At 50.6% G+C, this 12,559-nt stretch overlaps 1 protein-coding gene across 1 annotated transcript in view; it reads right to left on the bottom strand.

Annotated features, from left to right (window-relative positions):
• NFE2L3 (nuclear factor, erythroid 2 like 3) overlaps positions 1-6,869 on the bottom strand; it is a 34,215-nt gene extending 27,346 nt beyond the window's left edge. Inside the window, exon 1 of the mRNA XM_002912878.4 lies at positions 6,032-6,869. Coding sequence (XP_002912924.2) covers positions 6,032-6,598 — 567 coding nt within the window. The 5' untranslated portion in view covers positions 6,599-6,869. The remainder of the gene's footprint in view (positions 1-6,031) is intronic.
• Positions 6,870-12,559: the final 5,690 nt, after the last annotated feature.

Below are 12,559 nucleotides of genomic sequence, written 5' to 3'. Positions count from 1 at the left end.
TAGATTTTTGAGAGTAACTTTTTCGTACCGAAAGGCTGCCACAAATGGGGAAGTGTGTCTTCACAAGTTTGAAGTTCCCTAGTGGGTGGGAGGTATGGGTCACTCAGTGCTTGAGAAGGGTGACTTGTTCTATTCTGGGTAAGGTCACTAACTTGCTATAAAACTTGAGGCAATCCTAAGTTTCACCACCTGATTAATGACAATGCCAACGTGCAAGTCAGTTTCCCATGGCCCCCATCCACTCGAACTGGCATTAAATGGTCAGACGGCCTATCAGGATTTCAGATCTGACCTACTTTCTAGTGGGGGCTCTAGCCTTGAATGACCCGAGACACATGCAAGCTCACGGTCTCCTGGCAGCTCTGCAAGGCCCATGCAGGGGGTAGATGGGCAGTGCTCCGCAGAGGCTGGCTGGGCGGCCGTCTGCTCTTAACCCTGCCTCTGCTGCTACCCCCAGGGTAAAACAAAGACCCAGTTTCCACGCTCCAGACCCTGCCAGTTCCAGGCAGAGCAAGCAAGGCCCACAGACTAAAACAGTACACAGTGCGACAGGGCTCGGAGGAAAGAACAGGAAATGCTGGTAGATGAGGTGATGATGGCTGAGTTGAGTGGGAGAATTTAACAATAAAAGACTTGGAAGGAATGAAAGGACGCATTCTGGGCAAAGGTAAGAGAGAGGCAGGCGCAGGAAAGCACAGGGCTGTGTGGGGAAGGAAGGGAGAAAGTTTGGTGGGAAGTAGGCTACAGTTGGTGGGAGATGAGCTCAGTGAGGGCAGCTAGGGAGTTAGGTCACACCAGCCAAATGCGGAGCCTCGAGTGACAAAATCTCGAACTGGCAGGTAGGTAATGAGCTGGTGGAGGCTCCCCAAATGGAAGTGAAGAGACGCACTTGAGCTTTGGAAACCCGTACCTGGTGAGAGAAAGAACAGGAATAAGCCGGGGAAGGGCGTTACAGCCCCAGCTGAATGAACAGCAGTCGCTGACATTGCTGAGGGCTTACTATGTACCAACGCGAACTTGGATGATCTCATTTCATCCTCACGACGACTCCCTAAGATACTCTTACCATCCCACTTCACAGCTAAGGGAACCAAGGCACAGAGAGGTCAAGAAGTGTGCCCCAGATCATACAACCCGTCCGCACTGGAGCCCAGATCCGCAGCAACCCCAGTTGGTCTGACCCCGGTGCCACGCACACTTGACCACCAGCCCAGCCTGCCCTGGAGTCGGGGCCTGGGCCCTGCACTCGGATTTCTGAGCTGAGAAGCAGGGAAAGTGGAGAGCAGCCAAATGATACAAGGGACACTGCAGAGGGGATATTTCTGTAAATAACAAACGGAGGTGAAGGACTGACTGGAAAAAGTTTGAAGTAAGGCTCCTTGGGGTGAACTGCACATGAAGTCAGCAAAAAAAAAAAAAAAAAAAAAAAAAAAAAAAAAAAAGCAAACCCAGGTTTGCTCATGAGCAAACACCAAATCCTGCAGCAAATGATCCCACACTTGGACCAGCTGCTTCCAGAAATCGTTGCAGCCTACTTGCCAAGCAAGCTAAACACCCCAAGAGTTGCCAGGAAAAGGGGCACAATGACTGTGTAATGGATTGACTTGTGTCCCTCGAAGTACACATGTGGAAGCCATAACCCTCAGTACCTAAGAATGTGATTTTATTTGGAAATTGGGTCACTGCAGATGTAATTAAGATGAGTAGGGTGGGCCCTAATCCAGCCTGACTGGTGTCCTTATAAAAGGGGAAATTTGGATACAGATGAGCACACAGGGAGAATGCCTTGTGAAAATGAAAGTTGGGGCTGGGGAGGCACAGTGGAAACCAAGGGTCTTGACCTTGGGGCTGGGAGTTCAAGCCCCACGTTGTGTGTGGAGATTACTTAAAACTAAAATGAGGGAGTGAAGGAGGGACCAAGGGTCGCCAGAGATTGCCAGCATACGACCAGAAGTTAGGAGAGAGGCCTGGAACAGTCTCCCTCCCAGCCTCAGAAGAAACCAAGCCTTGATTTCCAACTTTTCACCTCCAGAACTGGAGACAGTAAAGTTCTGCTGTTTAAGCCACCCAGCGGGCGGGACTTTATTACTGTAGCCCTAGGACCCTAATCCAGGGAATGACCTATGCCGTCCTTCCCCATAGAACCACGGGTGAATTTTTACTGAGTCCTTAAGTAAGCAAAGAGCCTCCTCGGAAACTTCGTTATACTGAGTCTTGGGAAGGTCTAAGACGATCTCTATCACAGTTGTGAGTTAAAAGCAAGTGTTTGAAATTTCCCCCATCTCCAATTGCCCAGGCACCAAGGGATTAACTTTGCTTTTGAAACACATTTTAACAATCAAGGAGCTTCTTCCTCTTCCTTTACTCTTAGAAGCACTGATTGTATCAGATTCTTCCTGTGACCTGAAGAAACCCGGTCCACCCCACGAGTCCTGCTGGACCCCTCCCCCGGCACAGGGTCCTCGGTCTGGGGCTTGAGACCAGCATCAAGATGACTACAAGCCTCTCAGCTTCCAGGTGGGGACTGCTCTGCTCTCCAAACTGCCGGTGCTGGCTACAGGCAGTCGCGCATCTTCAAATATGCTCACGCGTTCAAATCTGCAAAAACCGTTCAAGTCCTTGTTTCGCCCGAGCGTTCCTCTGAAAACGCGTGCAGCATTGGCTGTGAGTGAATGGCTGTGGTTTTGAGGGGAAGCAGGTCTGCCCTGGGGAATTCCGGATTCTGTTTTCAGATAATGCTTGGCCCCACCAAGAAGTGAAAGCAAAGCAGTACCTCTTCTGATACCTGGAAAATCCCCCACTCCAACACATTTTTGCACATGTACAAAAATTATGGGAAGTTATCCCATACAACCAGAAGAATCTCCTACAGCTCAAATATAAGCCACCGGAATTATCTATTTAGAAACAAACACAACTAATGTTCCTGTAGGACAAAGCAGTCCCTCTTTTCGAAGTTAACAGTAGCTAACTTTTATTAAGTGCTTAAGATGTGACCGGCACCTTTCTAAGCCTCTGATGTGGAATGAATGAATCCTCACAACTCTATGTGGCGGCACCTGGATGATTCCTATTGTGCAGGTGAGGAAACTGAAGTGGAGACAGGTGAAGAAACTGGCCCAAGGTCACAGAGCTGTAAGTGGTAATGCTGGGATTCAAAACCAGGCCATCAGGCTGCAACACACCACACCCCCTTAGCAAGCAAACTACAGGGGCAGACTCATAAACAAGACAAAGGCGAACAGAGTGAGTGGGGGCAGGTTAAGGAGGGTGGCCGGAGAATGGAGGCGAAAGACCGGCGATTACATTCCAGGCACTGGGCTGGCACTTCACACAGGCTTTTCCCATTTAATTCCCACAAACCGTAAAATAAGCATCACTCTCCCACCTGACGTTCGTTAAGTGATAGCCCTAAACCCAGGTCTGCTGACTGCAAACCCTGGTGCTGTTTTCCCCCAGAGTCAAGGTTTCACACTGTAAGCTCGGTATTACGGATGGCACAACCTGCTTTTAAAAAGTCCATCCAGCCCTGGAGAGCAATGGTGCTGAGGTGGGGAGTGGGGGGGCCTCACCCCATGCCAGCTGCATGCTGGTTCGGAGAACCTGGGTACAGCACAGGTGCTTAATTCACGTGCTAGCACGGGAGTCAGGAAGCTCAGGTTGTGTCCGGTTCCACTTCTAGCACCAATTAACTGTGTGGCTTTAGGCAAGTCCCCTAACCTCGCTGGGCCTCTATTTTCCCTTAGTACAAATTGGATAGAAGGAAGCCCCGCCTGCCTACCTCTCAAGCTGATGTAAAAAAAAAAAAAAAAAGAAAGGAAAAAGTATTACCAAATACATACAAACTTACAACCAGACAGAAGCTCCTTATGTTTTTTTTTGTTTGTTTGTTTTTAAAAGGCATTCCCAATAAAGGTGAATTGGCTGTGAAAACTGTAAGGTGTTCCACAGCGGATCGTGGCCAGAATGAGCCTATCCAGGGCAGCCCAGCAGCTATGGAGGTCCAGCAGGCCCACACATGCGAGCTGCGCAAGGCAACTCCAGGAGACTGGCTCCGTATGAACTTCATCCTCCCCCCTAGGAAAGCCGGGCTCAACCCTCCATGGAGGTGTGGCTGGTCCTTGGCCCCCGGAGCTTCCCCCAAAGCAGGTTTGCCAGCCCAAATAGGTAATGCTGAGCAGGGGAAGGAAGTCCTCCCAGAGCGAACAGCTTCACCTCCCTCCAGGCGCTGGTGTGCTGCACAAGGTGGGTGGCATTCAGCGGGGGAGGGGAGGGTGCCATCTGCTACAGCACGGGGCACTGGGTTTCACACTCACACACACGCAGCCCAGTTAAAGTCAGGAAATGTTGTAGCGCGGCACGCACCACTCCCTGGGAGGCAGGGGATTCATGACAGTCGAGACTGGATGAGTGAGGGGGAAGAAACTGCCACTTTCCGTTGGGGCCCGAAGCCCACCAAGACTATCAGTAAGCCCCGTGGCATGAGTTCCGGCCTCAGGAAGAGGAAGGGATCAGATCTGCATAACAGTGAATCACAAGCACTACTGCACAATGACCCCTCCGGGAGAGGGTGGAGAAGCTCGTCTGGCAACTGCCTACACAAACAGGGCATTCGGGAGAGCAGCAAACAAACCTGTCCAGCTCCAGATCCCATTTTGCATAAGATCGCACTCCGCAAAAACAACATCCAAGGAACACCTGTTGATCGATACCGACTGCTAACACTAAGGTTTGGGCCAACAGGTAATTAAAAAGGTCCCTTTGAAGGAAGGCTGGGTAAGTCAGTTATGTGAAAACTGGTAATAAGTGTCTTCAGACTCCGAGAGCCGGCGGGAGCACCACACAGATACTCCATCAGTCGATCCTGGTGAACGTCCTTTCAAAAGGATGTTAAACCGAAGGATTTGAAACCATAAACCAAAGGGCACTTGTTAAGTCATTAGGTGACCGTCAGGGTACCTGCTTTCTTTATGCTTATAAGAAGTTACACATGGGGCGCCTGGATGGCTCAGTCGGTTAAATGACTGACTTGGGCTCAGGTCATGGTCTCCTGGTCCTGGGATTCGGTGGGGTTGGGCTCCGAGCTCAGCGGGGACTCTACTTGTCTTTCTCCCCCTCCCTCTGCCCCTGCTCCCCGCTCGTGCTCTCTCTCTCAAATAAAATCTTAAAAAAAAAAAAAAAAAAGTTACACATGTTCCAAAAGGGAGGAGGGTCGTTAGGCGCCGGGGATGGTTAGGTCACTGCGGGACCGTGTGCCAACTGGCCTGGAACGGAACACTGACCACGGCTCCTTAATCCACAGTAAGCAGCAAAAACGAACTGCAACCGGGTTAAAATCTGGGCAGGGGCCATCACGTTAGACCGGGAGCATGGGTTCTTAAGAGAAAAGCATCCTCCCGGTGGCTAAGGCCTCTTTTGGATCCTCTGGTTCCAGAAAAAGACATTTCCGTGTACACGAGGTACTGAACGAAGACCATAGGCTAGAAAATTACCAGCATCGCTTCTCCCCTCCGCAGCCCCGAACTACTCTTGACGGCCATCAAACACAGGAAAGGGATCCTCTACAACCAAACGGATGATCTCACCTACTTCTTTAACACCTAAAAGCCATAGTGACCGCACTAACAGCTTTCGTTTGCATTCACAAAAAGAGGCGGCGGGGGCGCCTGGGTGGCACAGCGGTTAAGCGTCTGCCTTCAGCTCAGGGCGTGATCCCGGCGTTATGGGATCGAGCCCCACATCAGGCTCCTCTGCTGTGAGCCTGCTTCTTCCTCTCCCACTCCCCCTGCTTGTGTTCCCTCTCTCACTGGCTGTCTCTATCTCTGTCAAATAAATAAATAAAATCTTTAAAAAAAAAAAAAAAAAAAAAAAAAAAAAAAAAAGAGGCGGCGAGCGTGGTCCCGAAACTGCAAACACCCAGGGGCTGAGGGTGGAAGCAGAGCGGGTATGCTCCCTCCCTGGGTCCGGCACAAGCCCGCAGGGCTCCTGGCCAGCTTCCCCAGCACAGCGCTCGCGTCCCCGCTCTCCTTACCTGGTTCCCGCGGCCGCCGGCGTCCAGCACCTGAGCCGTCGGTTCTGCCGGTGCCTTCTCCTCTTCCCCGGCGGCCAAGGGGCTACTTGTAGCTGCGCGGGGGTCCCCGCCATCCCCCGGCTCAGCCGGGCTGCTGTCGTCCACGCTGGCGCCCACTCCTCCGGCGGAGGAGGCGGCGGCGCCTAGCAGCCCGTGGGCCCCGTCGGCGTCCCCGGCCGCCACGCTGTGCACCAGCCACGCATCCACTCGGGTGCGGGGGATGAAGGGGACTCCCAGCGCGCGCACCTCCCGAAGCAGCCGGCCCTCGGGCTCCGCCGCGGGGTCCGACTCGCGGCCTTTGGGGTGCAGCTGGTCCGCGTGCCCCCACCCTCCCGAGGCCGGGAAGGGGCTGAGCGCGTAGGCGGAGCTCGTGGGGCCGCCGGCAAGCAGCAGCTCATCCCAGAGCAGGGTGGGTGGCGGGAGCAGCAGGTAGAGGTCCAGGTCCAGGCGGAGCCCCGCCAAGCTCAGCAGGATGGTGAGGTGCAGGAGGCCGCCACCGTCCGACCACCAAGGCTTCTGGTACTTCATCGCGCGCCCGGGACGCCCCTGCCGGCGCCCGCGGGTCCCTGCCCTCCTGCTGCCGCTTTGGCACGTGCGGGCCCCGCGCGCCGCGGGCACCTGCCCGGAAGAGACGGAGAAGCGAAACAATGGACCCGGGCGCGCAGCGGCCGTCGCGGGCTCTCGGCGCTGGGCACAAAGGCGCTGCCTGGGCAGCCGGCACGGCGCCTGGGGGTCAGGAGAGGCGGAAGAGGAGCCACCTGCAAAGAGAGTCAACCCGCCCGGCCGCCCGGCAGCCCGGCAGCCCTGCGCTGCGACGAGGCCCCGCCCCCAACTAGGCCCCGCCCCGAGCCGCGGGCGCAGCCGCCGGGGACACGCCCACGGCCTCCCAGGGCTCGCGACCGTGGGAGGGGCATGCAAGGGGCGGGGCTCCCCAGCTCAAAAGCCCTTTATTGGGGGAAACGCAAGGCTTTCTGGGAGTAGAGTTTGTTCTGTGCCCGAGGTGACCCTGTTTCAGTGCTGGTGGGCTGGGTGACTGCCGCTGAAAGCGCGGGGTGGGAATAGGGGGTCAGGAGTAAAGGTGGCTGGGAAGCGACAGGATGTGTAGACTAAGGGAAAAGTAGAAGCACTGAGCAGCATACAAAGGGCCACCACCCACGTGAGAACACTGGCTGGCACAGTGAGTCCAGGAGTCCAACCCTTGGTTTCATATCCCAGCCCCATGATCAGCCAGGAAGTTACTTAACTTCTCTGTACCTCAGTTCTCTAATCTGTAAAATGGGGATAATGGTACCTGTCCAATAGGAACGTGGTTAAGTCCGATGAAATATTCTATGTAAAGCCCAGAGTTTGACGTATAGATTCCACAGCTGCCGTTGAGATCAAACAGCACTCTACCTAAACCTTTGTTCCTCCCCCCACACACACACCCCCACCTCACACCTCCAGGTCCTGTGCTCCAGCATCACAACCCCTCACTGTTCCCTGGGGACCCTTTGCACGCTGCTAGGCCTTCCCTTCTGGTCTCCTTTGCTTGTTAAATAAGGGTTAAGAACACCAGCTCTAGAATTACCCTGTATGAGTTCAAATCCTCCACTCCACTTCTTACTAGCCTGGATCTTGGACAGATTACTCTGTGCGTCAGTTTCCTCGCTGTAAAGTGGGACTGATAATAGCACATCCCCAGCAGACCTGTTGTGAACCCCCAATGAGATGCAACTAAACCACCACCATAACACTTGGTATAGGTAACGTTTTTTGAGTATTACTCATTATTTATGTTACCCATCCTCCAAGGCTTAACCCCAAAGATATATCCCCTGAATTTTCACCATTTGGAATTAATCTCTTACCCCATATGTTCTCCCACAGCGTTTTTCTCCATATGCCAATATTACAACACTTGGCACATTGCACATGGTATTGTAGTTGAGGACTGGTTTCATTTGCGCATTGTAAATTCTTGAGGACAAAAAAACAAAACAAAACCAAACCTGTTTGGCTCCCTTCTGTGCCCACATTGGGCCCAGCATTGGGCCTTGCAAAAGTAGCTTTTACTAACCCTCACTCCCTTCCTCAGATGGGGGAGGGAGAAGGAGGAGGTGACCGACTGAGGGCTAGCAGTTGTGTAAGGAGTTGAGCAAGAAAGACTTGTTTTTAGAGGCCCCTTTCTCTACCTGCTTCTCTCTTCTGGGCCTAGTGTGAAAAGTTCACAGGAGATTTCATTTTTCTGAAAGCCAGGGGGGCAGAAGCAGACTTCTTAAAGTTGCTTCTGCTTTAAGCCCTGAAGGATGGGTTAGGGGGTGGCAAAGAGGCTAGAAGAGAGATGCTCGCCAGGTTAGTGATGTTTGGGACCAAAGCCTTGTTCACAGCACTTAGTCCCTGGGTGGGGAATTCGGGTTCTAGGTTCGGTTCACGTCCACTGAACTCGGGTTTTTACCGAGCACCTACTAAATCGCCTGACCCTGTGCTAAAGACTGAAGGATATGAAATGGATGCTTTTGCTTGGTGGTTTTATGATTTCATTAGGGAGATTAGATAGAGATGTGTAACACACTCAGAAACAAGAGAAAAAACGTACTCACATGCCAAAATATTGAGATGTCCATGACAGTACAGGAAGTGCTATAAACCAGGTGAGAAGAGAGATGGTGTTTCTTCAAAGTCACATCTTCCAGAATCTTGCACACAAGAGTTGGTGCTCAAAATGTATTTTTTTTTCAGTTGAATTGAGGAATTTAGACTTGAGAAGTATTTTTGAGGGATCGGAATAATAGACTAGCATCAGGAAGGACATTCACATTTTCTTTGTAGCATTAGTTGGGAAGGGGGGTGACCCCTCATCTTTAAAAATGTGCTTAGATAATCGTATTTGTCAGACTGCTTCATTCAGAAGTGTCTTAAGTCTAGCTTACAGACTGGTGAAGAGGAGAGCACATAGGGGCTCTGCAGTAAAATCTTAAACAGGAGACTCAGAATCAATCCCACACACTCTTGACTTTAATTACAAGAGATCCCAACTGTAGGTTTGCAGAGAGTGATGCGATTAGGAGGAATGATTTGTACCTAGGTTTTTAAAAATTTCTAGAATCCCTCCATCCAGGAATAGCCAAGTGGAAAGTGCAAACCATTGTCTTGTAAAAGCCTCGAAAAGTCACCTACATTTATTCAAGTCCTTAAATCAGTGCCACTCAAAGGATGGTCCAAGACTGCTGCCAGTCCACAAACTGTCTCTGGTTTAGATGAGGTGGGCAATAATAGACTCGAGAGTGCTTAGAAATTTTTACAGCAGTTTGACATTGTGCAACCTCCAACACATGACCAGTGGGTTTGCTTTCTTATGCCGTTGTTACATTTTTAGAAATGAATTTTATTTTACAAAAGTACTGACCTACGACAGATTGGGGGGAAAAAGCAAGCTGGTCCTTCACCAGGATTAGATTGCAAAGCACTGCCTTCGATGGCATGTCTGTGAGGTAGGCAGGTTCTCAGATGACTCCCATTGCTTCCCAACCCCTGAGTGTGGGCCGAACTTAGTGATTCACTTCTAACAAATAGAATATAGCAAAAGTGATGGGAGGTCATCCCCAAGGTTAGGGTTGCAGAAGGACTCAGTGGCTTCTTGCTTGCTTGCTTAGTCTGTTCTGGCGGCTGTAACAGAATACCATAGGACCAGGTGGCTCATAAACAGCAGAAATCTATTGTTCTAGAAGCTGGAGATCCAAGCTCAAGGTGCCATCATGGGCGGGTTTTGGTGAGAACACTCTTCTGGGTGCAGACTGCTGACTTCTTGTTGTAGCCTCACACGGTGGAAGGGACAGGGCGCTTGCTCGGTGGCTTTTATAAGGGCACTAATCTCATTCATGATAATTCCAGCCTCATGACCTAACCACCTCCCAGAGGCCCTACCTCCTAATAACATCATCTTGGGTGTTAGATTTCAACATATGAATTTTGGGAGCACACAAAAAATCAGAGCATAGCGCTTTCCTCCTCTCTCCATCTCTCACTCTCTCCTTCTTGGAGAGAGCTGCCATGTTGTGAGTAACCCTGTGTAGAAGCTCCGGTGGCAAGACATTAGCACCTCCAGCCAATAGCTGGTGGGAACCTGAGGCCTGCCAACAGCTGAGGGAGTTCAAAGCCACTTGAGGGAGCTTCGAAGCAGATTTTTCCCCAAGTCAAGGTCTGGGATGACTGTGGTCTTCCTTCTCTGGCTCCTCAATTGTACGTTGTGAAAGACCCTCAAACCATAGGACGAAGCTAAGTGGCACATCGATACCTGACCCAGAAAGGACTCGAAGATAAGAGATATTCTTTCAAAGGGCACCTTGGTGGCTCAGGAGGTTAAGCATCTGCCTTTGGCTCAGATCACGATCTCAGCGTCCTGGGATTGAGCCCTGCATGGGTCTCTCCACTCAGTGGTGAGTCTGCTTCTCCTTCTCCCTCTCTAATCTCTCTCACACTTTCGCTCTCGCTCAAATAAATAAAATCTTTAAAGGAAATAAATGTTCTTTCAAGCCACTAAGTCTTGGGGTAACTTGTTACACAGCCTAGGTAACTAACACATCCTGTGTCAGAAGGAGACTACAGGGGCAGGGCCTGGGTGGCTCAGTTGGTTAAGTGACTGCCTTTGGCTCAGGTCATGATCCCAGGGTCCTGGGATGAAGCCCCACATCGGGCTCCTTGCTCAGTCCCTCTGCCTCTGCCTGCTACTCTGCCTGCTTGTGCTCTCTCTCTCTCTGTCAAATAAGTAAATAAAAATCTTTTTAAAAAAAGAAAAGAAAAAGGGGACTACAGTTGTGCTGTATGGTTAGTGAGATAGTCAATGAATAATTTCTAACTACGAAGGAACATTGCAGTAGTGCATTCTGGTCCCGAGACACAATTATCTAGTTTACCCCAAACTAAAATGTAAGATTGTAACTTGGCATGAAAGATAGTTACCATGAAAACATAGCCGTCAACTGCTGGTGTGAAGTGAGCACCAGTGGCTTTCTTCTGTGGCAATTTCTTGTAAGTGTCTATCCAAAATCAGCAACGATGAAAACAGGTTAGAACTTTGGCATCCTTCTTTTGAAAGTTTCTGCTAACGTTAGCCACAGGAAATTTAAATTTGTAGTAGAAATTCCAGGATTAAGCAAAATAGCCTATTAAATGTCCAAGACGTGAAGATATCAGTCATTTTATCTAGGAGGACGAATTCAGCATAGCTAGTTTCAAAACAGGCATAATCACTAGAATTTAAATGACTCGGCAATCGTTGAGACATTTTGCCAACGGCTTCTGTGAAATCGATTTATGAATGGCCTCATCTGCTGGCGAGTACCCGCCTCGGTGATGATCAATCAACTAATACCTAATCAAGAGGAAGAGCGGGTCCTCTTTCTCGTTAGTCTGTAATCTCCTGTGAGTTCGACTGCGAAGCTGTTTTGGACGTTGTCATGACGACGACCATCATCAATGTGCTCACACGCAGTGTTCACAGAAGCCAGGAGGGGCTGAACCCCACTATGTGCTGGCCCTTCTCCTGTGTCGTATCATTTACTCCCCACAGCAGCTCTGTGAAGGAGGTATGAAGTCACACTTCCATTTTACATTGTCTCGATAAGGACACTGAGGCTCACGGACATAACACCCCAGGCCCAATGACACGCTGCTGCTAAATGGCAGAGACCGAATTCAAACCCACAAGCTCCCCACTTTTCACTGCAATCCACACCTCCTCGTCTAGGCTGTTGGGCTTATTTCTTCATCCCGCAGGAGGGAATCCCATTCTTCAATCAATGCGTGCTTCCCATGGCTTTTGAAAGTGTCAGATCTGCTAAAATCTTCTCTGCAAAGTTTCAGGGGAAAATAATATATTGGTTTGTCCCTCATATGATGTTCTTCCTTTTTGATCTTCGACACAAAAATAACCCCTCCTGTCTTCAGGCTCAGTTTTGAGTTCTGTCTTGCAGTCTTCTTAGGGCAGCAGGATTTGGGAACCTAAGAGTCCTCCTGTGAGAAATCGGTTTGTTTAAGGCCAGGCCCGTGCCAGGGAGCTCACAAGAGAAGGAGCCTTGCTGCCTCCCACCTTGTCTCTGTAGTGTGAGTTAGAATTCTTACATTCAGGTTAAGCTTCCAAAGTTTGAAGTTGTTGTGTGTGTGTGTGTGTGCATAAGGAAGACTGCAGAGGACGAAAAGGGAGTCAGGAAGAGAGGTCTAGGGGACAGAGCGAGGCTGATCAGCAGGGAATGAGAAATCTGCAAGTTTGCGGCATACACAGTTGGGAGCAAAGGGAATTAGCATTGCCAACCTTGGTCCTGTCCATCACAGCCGAAGTGCCTAGCCCCTCATCTATTCTGGGCCTGGTTCTGGTTAACCGCCCACACAAACCTAATCGGAGCAGCTAACCACTACCATAAATAACCCCCAAATCTCAGTGGCTTGGCCCCATGCAAGTTTACTTCTTTCTTATTTCACTGATCAAAAAAGTGTTTGGGTTAAGGCGAG

Source organism: Ailuropoda melanoleuca, chromosome 1, assembly GCF_002007445.2.
Source record: "Ailuropoda melanoleuca isolate Jingjing chromosome 1, ASM200744v2, whole genome shotgun sequence".
NCBI lineage: Eukaryota > Metazoa > Chordata > Mammalia > Carnivora > Ursidae > Ailuropoda > Ailuropoda melanoleuca.
The sequence above is the reverse complement of the archived record's forward strand: the minus strand, read 5'-3'. Positions and strand labels throughout refer to the sequence as shown.